At 52.9% G+C, this 12567-nt stretch overlaps 6 protein-coding genes across 6 annotated transcripts; 3 read left to right on the forward strand and 3 right to left on the reverse strand.

Moving 5' to 3' along the window:
• Positions 1 to 4: 4 nt before the first annotated feature.
• BJX68DRAFT_255007 (dolichyl-P-Man:Man(7)GlcNAc(2)-PP-dolichol alpha-1,6-mannosyltransferase) lies at positions 5 to 1827 on the forward strand (the record flags this gene model as incomplete). The annotated part of the gene is made up of 3 exons (XM_071042973.1): positions 5 to 20; positions 76 to 354; positions 410 to 1827. 3 exons carry the CDS (start codon positions 5 to 7, stop codon positions 1825 to 1827), a joined length of 1713 nt encoding a protein of 570 aa, XP_070899443.1.
• A 159-nt stretch (positions 1828 to 1986) lies between these two features.
• Positions 1987 to 3687, reverse strand: BJX68DRAFT_72637 (dynactin subunit 2). Its single transcript, XM_071049663.1, has 3 exons — positions 3613 to 3687; positions 3501 to 3560; positions 1987 to 3447 (listed from the first exon to the last, which is right to left on the reverse strand). Exons 1-3 carry the CDS (start codon positions 3649 to 3651, stop codon positions 2140 to 2142), a joined length of 1407 nt encoding a protein of 468 aa, XP_070899444.1. The 5' UTR covers positions 3652 to 3687; the 3' UTR covers positions 1987 to 2139.
• A 430-nt stretch (positions 3688 to 4117) lies between these two features.
• Positions 4118 to 5481, forward strand: BJX68DRAFT_72641 (uncharacterized protein). Its single transcript, XM_071049664.1, has 4 exons — positions 4118 to 4499; positions 4564 to 4605; positions 4673 to 5128; positions 5188 to 5481. The coding sequence occupies exons 1-4, from the start codon at positions 4446 to 4448 to the stop codon at positions 5332 to 5334; spliced, it is 699 nt and encodes a 232-aa protein (XP_070899445.1). The 5' UTR covers positions 4118 to 4445; the 3' UTR covers positions 5335 to 5481.
• A 16-nt stretch (positions 5482 to 5497) lies between these two features.
• BJX68DRAFT_236327 (CoA-acylating methylmalonate-semialdehyde dehydrogenase) lies at positions 5498 to 7699 on the reverse strand. Its single transcript, XM_071039996.1, has 3 exons — positions 6797 to 7699; positions 6104 to 6741; positions 5498 to 6039 (listed from the first exon to the last, which is right to left on the reverse strand). The coding sequence occupies exons 1-3, from the start codon at positions 7530 to 7532 to the stop codon at positions 5623 to 5625; spliced, it is 1791 nt and encodes a 596-aa protein (XP_070899446.1). The 5' UTR covers positions 7533 to 7699; the 3' UTR covers positions 5498 to 5622.
• Positions 7700 to 8155: 456 nt separating this feature from the next.
• On the reverse strand, positions 8156 to 10453 carry clxA (calnexin). Its single transcript, XM_071039997.1, has 5 exons — positions 10171 to 10453; positions 9827 to 10109; positions 9644 to 9774; positions 8940 to 9593; positions 8156 to 8887 (listed from the first exon to the last, which is right to left on the reverse strand). The coding sequence occupies exons 1-5, from the start codon at positions 10291 to 10293 to the stop codon at positions 8390 to 8392; spliced, it is 1689 nt and encodes a 562-aa protein (XP_070899447.1). The 5' UTR covers positions 10294 to 10453; the 3' UTR covers positions 8156 to 8389.
• A 702-nt stretch (positions 10454 to 11155) lies between these two features.
• On the forward strand, positions 11156 to 12562 carry mde1 (methylthioribulose 1-phosphate dehydratase MDE1). The gene is made up of 3 exons (XM_071039998.1): positions 11156 to 11479; positions 11554 to 12029; positions 12091 to 12562. Exons 1-3 carry the CDS (start codon positions 11345 to 11347, stop codon positions 12200 to 12202), a joined length of 723 nt encoding a protein of 240 aa, XP_070899448.1. The 5' UTR covers positions 11156 to 11344; the 3' UTR covers positions 12203 to 12562.
• The last annotated feature ends 5 nt before the right edge of the window (positions 12563 to 12567 follow it).

Here is a 12567-nt window from a genome sequence, read left to right on the forward strand (position 1 = left end):
CACAATGTTGAGAGATGTCGGTATGCTTTTAGCTTTGTTGCTAGAGTCTGTGTTCTTTTGACTAACTAATTCCAGGCTACTTGCTCTTGCTCGGTTCTATCCCGGCGCTGATACTCCTCCACCTGGTCGTCGCTCCATACACTAAAGTAGAGGAGTCGTTCCATATTCAGGCCATTCATGACATTAAGACGTTTGGGATCCCTACGCGCAATGTCTCTGATGTGCTTCGCACAGAGTATGATCATTTCACGTTCCCTGGTGCTGTCCCAAGGACATTTGCTGGGGCTGTTGTGCTCTCGTCGCTCTCGGCTCCCTTCACATGGCTTAATCAAGATGTCAGCGGACAGTTCGCAGGTGAGTTTCTGCCGCGACCGCTCTCATACCATGTCTGACTTACGCTGTGTATCAGCTCGAGCTATCCTGGGTTTATTCAATGCTCTATCACTTCTGTCCTTTGCCCGTGGATTGCGCCGCGTTGCTGGAAGAGCCACTGCGGCCTGGTACGTTCTTTTCCAGGCGAGCCAGTTCCATGTCATTTACTATGCCTCGCGGACACTATCCAACATGTTCGCCTTTGGGATGACTACCTTCGCACTTGCTGCTCTTCTCCCGGCGCCGGTGGATGGTCAGACATACCGCAGGCAAAGCCGAGTGGCTCTGTATTTGATAACGATTGCTGGCATTGTCTTTCGCGCTGAGCTGGCTCTCTTTCTTGCCACACATACGATCTTTCTCTTTGCCGCAGGCCGCATCAGTATCCGACACGACATCATTCCCGCCGGCATTCTAGGCCTCATCCTCGGTCTCGCCATCACCGTCCCCGTGGATTCGTTCTTTTGGCAGGAAGCCTTCCTCTGGCCGGAGCTGGCAGCATTCAAATTCAACGTCGTCGCCGGCCAGGCCTCCGCTTGGGGAACGCATCCCTGGCATTACTACTTTACCAATGCTCTTCCACGTCTCCTCCTCAATCCGCTAACCTACCTCATCGGCATCCCAATATCCCTCCTTCAACCCGCTACCCGCCGAATCTCGGCATCTCTCCTAATCCCGTCACTCACCTACGTCGCCATCTACAGCGCTCAACCGCACAAGGAATGGCGCTTCATCGTTTACGCAATTCCCTCGCTGACAGCTGCCGCGGCGCTCGGGGCATCCTATATCTGGACGCGTAAGGCTAAATCCTTCATCTACCGCCTCCTCTCCCTTGCAATGGTCGGCTCAACCCTCGTCTCCTTCGCAATCTCCTCCTTCATTCTCCTTCCCGCATCATCTGCAAACTACCCAGGCGCACACGCTCTAAACGCCCTGCACACCCGCGTCCTCGCCACCACACCAAGACCAGGAAACCCTCCCCTCCCTCTGAACATCCACCTTGGGAACCTCGCCTGCCAAACAGGCATCACCCGCTTCCTACAGCTCCCTTCTACCACACACAAAGACAGTGACAGCTCATACATATCATGGCACTATGACAAATCCGACTCGCCGTCCCAGAAGACGTCACCGGCCTTCTGGTCGCAGTTCGATTATATACTTCTCGAACCGAACGAGGCAGATGCCGTTCGCGCTTTGTCTACTGCGACTGAATGGGATGAGGTCGAGACGGTAACTGCTTTCGCGGGGATACGGGTGCTTAGGCCAGGGGATGAAGCTGGGACAGTTGTCGAGGAGAGACTCCTGAGGAAGGTCTTTGGGGGAAACGCTGACGGATTGTTTGATTGGTGGAAGAGATTTGTTGGACTCGTTCGGGGGAGAGTGACCAGGGGATGGTGGGTTGAGGTGAGGATGGAGCCGAGGATCAGGATTCTGGAGAAGGTTAGGGGGTAATTCTTCGGTTGATATCCCCAGGAGCATGGTTTGAATAGGAGTTTCAAATTTGATAGACGGTGTTACTTGTCTTTAGGCGAATTCGGAAAACAAAATAGACTCGTAAGATTGAATCTCAATAACATTACAATCGGGTTTGAATATTCGAGGCGGGTATCCTGTATGAATATCGTATTTTCATATTATCAGTATGTCCAGATAGGGTAAAGCTATATACCATAGTATGTCCTGCATAATATTCTTTTCCTCGTCTAGGTTGGTTCATGTATGTGAGTAGATGTGTTCGTCACATCATCAATAATAATGGCAGGTTCAATTTCCCGTCTCTAACCGCTCCAGTCTCTTCTCCAGATCTCGAACCCACGGCTCAACCAGCTCGACGTTACCCTTGAGCGCTGCCTCGCCCTGGCTCATCTTCTCTTCAACGGTCTTTAATCCCTCCCGCCACTGCTCGATCTCTCCCGCCATCTCAGCCTGGCGCTTTTCCAGCTCGTCTAGTGATTCGGAAGCTTGTGCGGCGCCCGCGTGGATGGCGCGGAGAGAGCGCAGGCGCTCCAGGACACTGGGAAGGATCGGGTGAAGGGACTGAATGATTGGGAGGGTAGCATAGAGGGCTTGAATCTTGGTCGCCTGCTCGTCGCGCTGGGCTGCGGATTGTTCAGGTTCGATGGGAGACGCGATGGTAAGGTCGGACGTCGTACGGCCGATTCGGGCAGTCTGTGCGGTTTTGGCGGCGTCGTAGGCACGTTTGCGGGCTTGCGCTAGGTTCTCGGCATCTGTTGTGAGCTTTCTGACGCGCGCAGAGAGCATTTCAAGGTGCGGGGTGGACATTGTCGTCGTGGTCGATGCAGGAGTAGTGCCGGTTGTCGGCGCCGTGGGAATGGGGCTCGGGCCGACGAGGAGGGTCATGAGGGATGAGAGGCGGGCTGTTAGGTGGTCGAGAGCTGGGAGGACGGGTTGGAGCGGGGGGTCAGAGGCTCCTTCTGAGAGGAATGGGTTTGAGGAGGTGGAGATTCCCATGGCCGATTCGATCAGGGCGAGCCGGGCGTCGAAGGCTGCGGCGTGGGATAATATGCCGGCGGTTTCAGTGTCGGGGTCAATTTCTGCGGACTTTGTTTGCGAGCCAGTCGCTTCAGAGGGCAGGGTCGAGGAACTGGACGCAAGCTTCTGTGATATCAACGCGGCCGCGGAATGAGCTTGAGACACCCCGCGCGACGAGGCATACAGGTTATCCAGTGCTCGGCTTAGCTTCTCGACCCCGTCGTCTAGTGTATCCTTGGCTTCATCTGCGGCGCCGTTCGATCCCGCCTCCGGCTTCTCAGACGCAGCCATCTCATCTTTCAACTCCTCTACCTCTCGCTGGAGACGCGCGAGCTTCCTCTCCAAGCTCTCGGTTTCGCTATCGCTCTCTTCGCCTTCGGCATCGTTCCCCCGCCGTCGGCTCTTGCTCCTGTATGATTTCCGCTTCGTAGCAATGCTGTCCGAGAAGTTCACGTTGCGGGCGTCGACGGTGGCTCCGAGAAAATGCGCGCGAGCTTCGTCCGCATTGACGTGGTCTTGGTCAATATCGGAATCTGAAAGTACATCGTCGGCGTTGGATACGGTGCGTATTGTCGTTGTCTAGCCATATTAGCTTCGGTCTTGCTGCAATTGGAGGTTGGCCATTGCCATACCGGGACAGTGGAAGCTTCATCTGTTAAGTCCGGGGTTTCATAAATGTCGGGTGCGAGATCCTGGGCGAGTCAGTGGAATATTATAGGCAAAATGGGTTGCACAAAGAGATACCAGATCTGGAAGACCGGCATATTTCTTGTTGAAAGCCATGGCCTACGCAATGGATGTTGTTTGTGTCTGTCTGTATGGAAGCTTTGAGGCTTAATCATTAATGTTGGGTCGAGACCACGTGAAAGGGGCTTTAAGTGCCTGGACGCCTGAGGCACCCAGCAGTTCTCCACCTTCATGTCAATGAGGGGTAAGACAGGCCTCAATAGCACAAGCACAAAACACAACTTGAAGTCGACGCTTTGTCGGGTGCTGCCACAGAATGGTAACCTTAGCTCGTTACACAACCTACAAAATCGAATAACGGGCTCTGTCACATGAATTGGAAGAATATGGACAACTGTGCCGGCGAGCTGTAGACAACTTTTACTCGAAGCACCAGAAGCTTAGCAAAACCGCTGTCAAGAGACAAGCATAAGTCTCTAACATGTAGCAACAATGCTTCCGAAAATTTTAGATCACAAAACGACCTATCCGCCTCTCCGGGCACCGGATGAATGAAAAAGTCTCGCACATGCCACGCAGATCAACAGCCTCGGCCGACCTAACGGAGTTTCGTCGCAGACCCAGCGGAGCAACCCAAACCCCATTGCGGAGGTGCAAGCAATCAGATCCCGCGCACAGCGGTGGAACTGCGAGGACGATCTAAGCTCACTCGACCCGGGTACATAAGCTGTGTCGTGTCCAGCACTTCTTCTTGAGTTGCTCAACAGTTCCCCCACTTACCGCGCCTGGTACCTTTCTGTTGTCTCTTAACCCCGACAGCGTTTCGATCTCAATCTACCTGCTCCCGAAGTCAACCTACCCCTCGTTGCGTTCTAAGCTTGCTGATCAAGATGGCCACTCCTTCCGATATCACGTTCGCCAACTACAATGGCAGCTGGACTATGGTGTGTCGCATCCAACCCAAACGTCAGCTACACCGTGACCATGAACTAATGATGAGAACAACAGGAGCGAACCATCTCCGACCCAACGGATCCCGTTCTCGCCATGGTACGTCAACGCTCCTCAACCAGCCACCGGAATCGCTAACTCACCTCCTTTTCTCGTGATGAAATAGCAAGGTCTGAGCTGGTTCATGCGCACAACCCTCGCTTGGGTTTCCGTAACCCTCAACACAAAGCAATACCAGGAGCCCGGCACGACGGACAAAACCGTACAGCACATCGACGTAGACAACATCGTGACTGGCGGCGTCCAAGGCTCCTCCGAGCAGCGCATAACAGACTGGAAGAAGCGCGAACACAGCGACAACATCTTTGGCAAAGTCGAGGGCCAGTCGCGATTCCTGCGCGGCTCTGTCAAGGACGGTAAAGTCCGGCCGGACTTGCAGGTCCTTACGAATATCGACGATGACAAGATTGAGAAGTTCCTGAGGGGAGAGATTTTGGCGGATGGGAGTGAGTGTGAGGGGTTCCTTGTTGATAAGCTTGAGGAGGAGGGGTGGGGTGAGGGGGAAGGCCTATGGTTGCAGAGTTGGGTGGAGAGCCTGGATTCAAGTTGGACTGCTGAGCAGGTATGTTTATCTCCTGTGTCTCTTGACGCGGTGGGATCTGTGAAGCTGACGGTGTTCAGGTCTGGGGGTTCGAGACTGTTAATGGTGAACGCTACCATACTCGTCGCATTGCTGTTGCCAACAATGGCGATTATGTTCTTGCGAGACTTGTGTACACCTTCGTTCCTCCTCAGCCTGAGCAAGATGACGCAGACATTGCCTACTAGGCTCGGTTGCACCAACGATTCTATCTGTGTAGATCCAGCTCACCATAGAGTCAACTGATTTTGGACGGCGTTATATCAGATATTCCCAAATTTGGTAGCTAGCATTACCCTGGATGACATATCTTACCTGCGTATGCGACTACAGGAACTATAAGGACAGTTGATACACTAGTTTGAGTAAGAGAAGTAGAGTACGATTAGAGTATATAACTGAACAACTTGACAAAGCCGTCAAACAATCATCATAAAGAAACGTCGAGGCATCCTTACTTCACTTTTTCGTACCGCTTATGAATGTGTGGGCATCACAACGTGGGCCTTGGTGCTGACAGCATCTTCAGCACGCCACAAACTCGTCACGGTCTTCTGCTGAGTGTAGAAATTGAGACCAGGCTTGCCGTAGAAAGTGTTGGCACCACCGCCGGCAATACTCTTCTTGTTTCCGGTGAAAGAGAACATGGGGAGCGGGACGGGGATGGGGACATTGACACCGACTTGGCCAGCCTCAATGTCCTTCTGGAAGCGAGAGGCAGTGGGACCGGAGCAAGTGAAGATGGCTGCGCCGTTTCCGTACTCGTTCTTGTTGATGAGCTCGATCGCATCGTCCAGCGTGGGGACTTCAAGGCAAACGAGAACGGGACCGAAGATTTCCTCCTTGTAGCATCTCATTTCAGGGGTGACTCCGGTGATGATAGTAGGGCCAACCTAGAATAGGATTGTTAGCCGGTGGGTTTCACTCTTTTAGTTATCGAGGCAGCTCAGCACTTACAAAGTTGCCGTTAGGATACTTCTCGGGCTTGTAGTTTCTGCCATCCAGAAGGATGGTGGCACCCTCCTTCTCAGCGCTGTCAATCAACTCCACAATGCGCTTCTTGCTCTCAGGGCTGATAACAGGGCCAAGGTCAGCACCCTCTTCGAAACCTCCGTTGACGTTCAGAGCCTTGGCTCGTTCAGCCATCTCAGGAAGCCACTCCTTCGTCTCCCCAACCGTGACCAGGGTACTGAGAGCCATACAACGCTGACCAGCAGCTCCGAAGGCAGCACCAACAATGGCATTGAGGGTCTGGTTCTTGTTAGCATCGGGCAAGACGGCAGCGTGGTTCTTCGCCCCAAGGTTGGCTTGCACACGCTTTCCGTTGGCAGATCCGCGGGTGTAGATGTATTCTCCGGCACGGTTACCACCGACGAAACTGATAGCCTTGATCTCGGGGGCGTCCAAGATGAAGTCAACAGTCTTGGCAGAACCATGGATGATGTTAATGACACCGGGAGGGAATCCGGCTTCCTTGGCCAACTCGGCCAGGATCATTGCGGCTCCAGGGTCGCGCTCGGAGGGCTTCATGACCAAGGTGTTACCAGTGATAGTAGCAACAGGGATACACCAAAGAGGAATCATGGCGGGAAAGTCTGAACATTAATTAGCGCTCTGCCAGAAGCAAGTATCCGATTATGGACGACCTACTGAAAGGGCAAATAGCGGCAACAACTCCAAGAGGCTCTCTGTAGCTCCTGGTCTCCATGTCCTTGGCAACCTCCAACACCTCACCGGTAATCTGCGTTGTGATACCGCAAGCGGTTTCCGCGACCTGCAGACCACGTAAAACATCACCCTTGGCATCGGCAAAGGTCTTGCCCTGCTCGAGAGTGATGGATGCAGCCAAACGGTCCCAGTGCTGACGGATAAGATTCACAAACTTGAACATGATCTGTTGCCTGGCCATGACACTTGTTGCCCGCCAGGCCGGAAAAGCCTTCTGAGCGGACTCAACAGCGGCACGGAGCTCCTCATCGGTGCTCTGGGGGACACGAGTGACGAGGTTGTTGGTGGCCGGGTCAAACAAGTCGATCCAAGTGCTCGCTTTTGAAGGTACAAACTCGTTGTCGAGGAAATTTGTGGTATCAATTGGATTGGCGATGGCTTCGTGGCTTGTCGGGTATTCAGTGGCGGTACTAGCCGCGGATGTGGTTGCGGGGGTGAGCTGCTGAGCAGTGGCATGGAGCCTTCGTCGAGCCACTGACGAGGCGGCTGACGAGGCCTGAGATGCGAGTATGCGAGAGGAAGACATGGAGGATGTTGTGAGAGAGCGAGAAGCTGACGCCGCAGCTACCCTGGCGGACGAGATGTTGGCCACCGCCGTGCGGGGAGATGCAGCGCGGAGAGCGGGGATGGACCGGGCAAGGGACCGACGGGCGGCCATGATGATGGGAGTCAAGGGAGAGGGAAAGGCTAGAATCCACTGGAGATATCAACAATGATGATTAGGGGATAGAACAAAGAAATCAGCCAAGTGGCGGTAAGGAGAATCGCAAGTTGATGAACAAGGGAGGAGAACCGGCTTGCCCTCCGATCTTTGTATTTGTACCTGTATTCTTGGTATGTTATCCGCGTGTATGCTCAGGCCGAGGCCAACCGATAAGCCTTCGGCGCTTTAGGCCAATCAGAGAGCTTGTATCCTTTTAGGAAGGCAGTTCCAATGGCGGGGCCCCGGGGTCCAACGAAAGGCGTCTGTTTTTTGCTTCAACGGAGTACTTTACTGCTTAGGAGTACCACTTAAAGCTTAATCTACCATCGTTTTCGTCGAAACTCGTTTTGGTGGCAGGATGGGACAAATCAACGGGCCTTCCAGGTTCGCTCCTCGGCGATATGTCCTCACAGATCCTCGGTCCACTCCGGTATCTCCAAGCCGGGGTAATCCCGATCTCGCAGGTTTTTGTTGCGAATAGAGAAGGGGACCCGACGGACGACCCAAGCATTTAACAGTGGCCCTTTTAAATCTACCAACTTTCTATAAATAAATGGGAGCAATGGCTGATCTGATCGGTCGAGTAAATACCTTAAGCATTGAAAAGATACAAGTTGCCGATCAAAATTCATTGTACATATTATTCATTCTCATAGAAATGTCATGTTAAAAGGATCAGAGCCATCCATAAAATACTGCAACAGCTATGAAACCGGAAGTGGGAATATAGTAGTTCTCCGTGCCGTGCTCAGTGTTCGACTTTTCCTTGTCCTGGGGTCGTCTCTTTTTGCGACCTAAGACGGCGCACGCTCTTACTCCGCGGATGATCGGGTAGTCCGCTTGGTAGCTCCGCCCTTGGCGGTGTCCGCGGCGGAGCTGACAGCCTCGGCAGCCTTCTCCTTGGTAGCTTTGGCGGCCTCCTTGCCCTTCTTGGCGGCAGGGGCAGCAGCAGGGCTGCTGGCTGAAATAGCGCCAACAATGATAAGAATCATAGTCAGGACAACGGCAGCAAGGCCACCGGCAACCTCGGGAGCCTCCTTGACCGCGTTGACAGGGTCTTCCTGAACAAGACCAACGAAGTTCTCGACCTTTTCACGGATGTAGGTGACGGGGTCCTCCTTGAAGCTAACGCTAGTGCCAGACTCTTTCTCAGCCTTCTTGGGCTTGGAAGCCTCCTCCTCGGCCTCTTCAATGGGACGTTTGACATCAAAGGTCTCCTTGCGGAGCTTCTCAGCATCCTCAACGGAGTGGCCAATGTAGATGTTGTCAAACAGGATGTCGTTCTGCATAGTCCAGAGCTCGAAACCGATCTAAAGAATGATTAGTCACATCACGGATAATGGTGAGAATGGGTATTCTTACAGCGCCAATGGGCTCAAAGTTGGAGGGAGTCTTGTCCTCGAAGTAGGCGGGGTTGGCAATCTTGCGAGGAGCCCAGGGTCCCTTGTAGGCAGGGTTGTCAATCAGAGGAGCGGACCACTTGCCCTTGTAGTCGGGGTTCTTGGTCATCGGGGGAGACCACGGGCCGCATCCCGAGACTTCGCTGCACTTGGGGTTGGGAACGGTGGGAGGAATCCAGTCACCATCTTCCTCGTCATCCCAGTCCTCGGGTTTCTCAGCCTCGGGGTCGGGAATGCTGTTGGGCTCATCCTCCAGCCAGTCATCGGGCTTCTCAGCGGTCTCGTCGACGATCTCGAAGGGGGCATCCTCGTCCCAGTCATCGGGCTTGGTAGCCTCGGGATCGGGGATCTTTGCCTCGTCGACCCAGTTGTCCGGCTTCTTGTCCTTGGGGTCATCGATCTCCTTCTCAGGGTTGACGGGGGGGTTGAAGTCCTCGAGGAGGGTACCGTTCTTGACAGCGGCGCCGTCAATGAGGATCTGGAAGGACTGGTCGGGACGGACGATGAGGGTGTAGAGGGAGGTGAGCTTGCTGGTACGAGCAGCAGGTGGAGCCTTGAGGTGCTTCTCCTCGTACTCGCCAGTCTTGGGGTTCTTGTGGCGGAAGATGAAGTGAACCTGTGGGATGTCAGCGACGATTTGGAGAGAGACAAAATAGTCGCGTATACCTTGTTGGTGGCACCGCACTTGTCGGGGCCAAACATGATCACGTAAGGCGAAGCGTTGGAGAACTCGTCAGACTGAAGCTTCTTGTTATCCTGGAGAAGCTTCATGTAGGCACCACCGCAGACCAAGGAGTCTAGGGAAGGGCTATCAGCACTTGCGCCCAGAAGGGTTGAGAATCCACTTACTTTGCGGCTTGACCTCGTACTGGACAACAAGCGTCTTGTCCTTGTTGTCAATCTTCTTGTTGAACTTGGAAGAAATGGCGTGGTGGGCAGCGACGTTCTTGACGACGAGACCCTTGTCGCCCTCAATACCCTTGAATACGGTGGGTTCCTCCACAGACCATTCGCCAACGTAGGCCCAGTCCTCATCCGACTTGGAATCCTCCTTCTTAGCGTGGGAGGGTGTCCATCTCTCTTGCCAATCATCCGTGAATTGTTCCAAGAAGGGAGCCTTGATACTGGTGGGCTATTAAGCTGAAGGTCAGCAAAAGTGACGACGATGACATGTGGTGCAGAGATACACTAACCGTGAAAGAAGGTCTCTCAACCACGGAAGAGTCGGCAGCTGTCTCGTCCTCCGCGGCATGAGCATAGCCCATGAGCGAGGCCGAAGACACCAGGGCGGAGGTAAGAGCTGTGTTGAGACGCATGATGAAAGGCAAATAAAGAACAAACAAACAAGCGTTCAGGCAATTGGCCCTCCGTGGAGGAAGAGCAAGGGCAGAGTCAGATCGAACTGGGTGGCAGGGGCGAATTGCGCTGTACAGAGGAGGACAGAGTGGAAAAGGAAGAAGGGTCGGGGAAAAGATTCGCAGGAGGTTATATAAAGCAATGAAGCTGTTAAGTTCCAGGTGGCCTCTTCCGCTGCCCACGGCTTAATCGGGTTAGTGCCGCTTCTCCAATCTTCTGTCGGCGGATCTCTTTATTCTTCTCATCAATAGAATTTACCCTATTATTCCGAACTCCGTCGGATCAAAGGGCTTATGGGGTGAAAGCGCAGTATAAGGACCTCTACCTACCTGTACGTCACTTGCGGTCTCATACTCTGATCGTAGCAGTGTAGTTGGCGCTTCCGTGCTTGTCACCACTGCGGAGAGTTCAGAAATACGGGGAACCAGTGTTCCAATGAGTTCAAACTACTGCAGACCGCGACTTCCCTTCCTCAGTACTTGAGTACTACTCTCTCTAAACTCATTTAAATCCATCATTCATTCTTAAGCCAAAGATGGAGTACGCACACAGCAACAGATGCCCCAAATATGGGCCTTGAGATTTTCGATCTTGTTAAACTCCGAAGCCAATAAGCCAATATTATAAGGCGATTCCTGAATAATCCGACCAGAGCTAGGTTGTAACTATGTAGTACTCCGTAGGTACCTAGGACTGTAGTAGGTAGGCAAACAGGTGAACCAATTGGGGTCGCTGGTTGGTTGAATCTTTCCAAACATTTCGCGGGTTAAGACGACAAGTGGGGGCCCGATTTGCAATTTCCCGATAATTTTTGTACAGCAACAGGCCTCGACGCGGGAGTATAACCCCTCCAGCCCCTCATCCATTCCTTGACATTTTCGTTCTTCTACCTATCTATCAGCTCTGTCATATCTCTCTCTCGAAGCAAGAGCTCTGCTTCTTTAAGGATCTTTTGTGCCCAAATCCAATCCTTTTACTCTACTATATACCCCTCCATCTCAGCACACCACTATGTCGCAAGAAGAGCAGAAAGACAACAATGACCACTTGGTCAAGTCGGATGACCCAGAGCACCCAGCCAACCTGATCCCCGAGCTCTGCCGCAAATTCTACAACTGGGGCTGGGTCACTGGTACTGGTGGTGGCGTAAGCGCGCCCGTCGCATTGCGAACGTATCCCAGTTTACTTGCGAATACGCCTGGCTGACTGCTTTGTGGTAGACTTCCATCCGTCGCGACGAACATATTTTTATCGCCCCCTCTGGTGTTCAGAAGGAGTTGATGCAGCCTCACAACATTTTCGTCCTAGAATACCCGACCCCCAAATACCCTCCTTCGGATCGCAAATACATCCGCAAACCTCTTGCATTGAAGCCTTCTGCGTGCACCCCTCTGTTCCTTGCTGCCTTTGAACGCGGTGCTGGCTGCTGCATCCACACGCACTCGCAATGGGCGGTCCTGGTTACCCTTCTGGTTGAGCGAGAGAAGGGCCCGGAGGGCAGCTTTGAGATTAGTAACATTGAGCAGATCAAGGGTATTCCCCGCGGTCCCGGTAAGGGTATGCTTGGATTCTTCGATACTCTCAAGATTCCCATTATCGAGAACACTGCATTTGAGGAAGATCTCACAGGCGCCCTGGAGAAGGCTATGGATACCTATCCGGACACATATGCCGTGCTTGTGAGGAGACATGGAATGTGAGTTGTGCCCTAGTATCCGTATCCCACAGCCTCTTCTTGATATTAAGTTTCCGAATAGCTATGTTTGGGGCGATGATGTCGCCAAGGCAAAGACTCAATGTGAGAGTCTGGACTACCTATTCCAGCTCGCTGTCGAGATGCACAAGCTTGGCATCCCATGGGTCAAATAGTCGATAACGGGCATCCTGCTGTTTTGGCGGGAGATATTCATGGAGTTTTGAGAAAATATGGTCGTTGAAGCTATATAGCGTTATGAATAGAGCAGGGCGGAGTTGATATTTGAAGACTAATTGCCGCGAAAACAGTATATATTTCGAGACAAGTCAGGAGAAGCAGGGTATCAATTACTTAGACACGATTTGAACGATGCGGGTACAGCTTTGCAAAGCTGGGAAGGGTTTGTTTAGAGTATGATTGAAAGAATGAAGCGATCAAAGGCGACTTAAGAGCGAGGGCATACAATAATGAGATGACGCTGGCCAGCAGCCAGTTCCAAATAAGCGGGGAACTAGCAACGGTCCAGTCGGCGGGCGGT

This window comes from Aspergillus pseudodeflectus (assembly GCF_044049435.1).
Source record: "Aspergillus pseudodeflectus strain CBS 756.74 chromosome Unknown BJX68scaffold_19, whole genome shotgun sequence".
In the NCBI taxonomy this organism is placed as follows: domain Eukaryota; kingdom Fungi; phylum Ascomycota; class Eurotiomycetes; order Eurotiales; family Aspergillaceae; genus Aspergillus; species Aspergillus pseudodeflectus.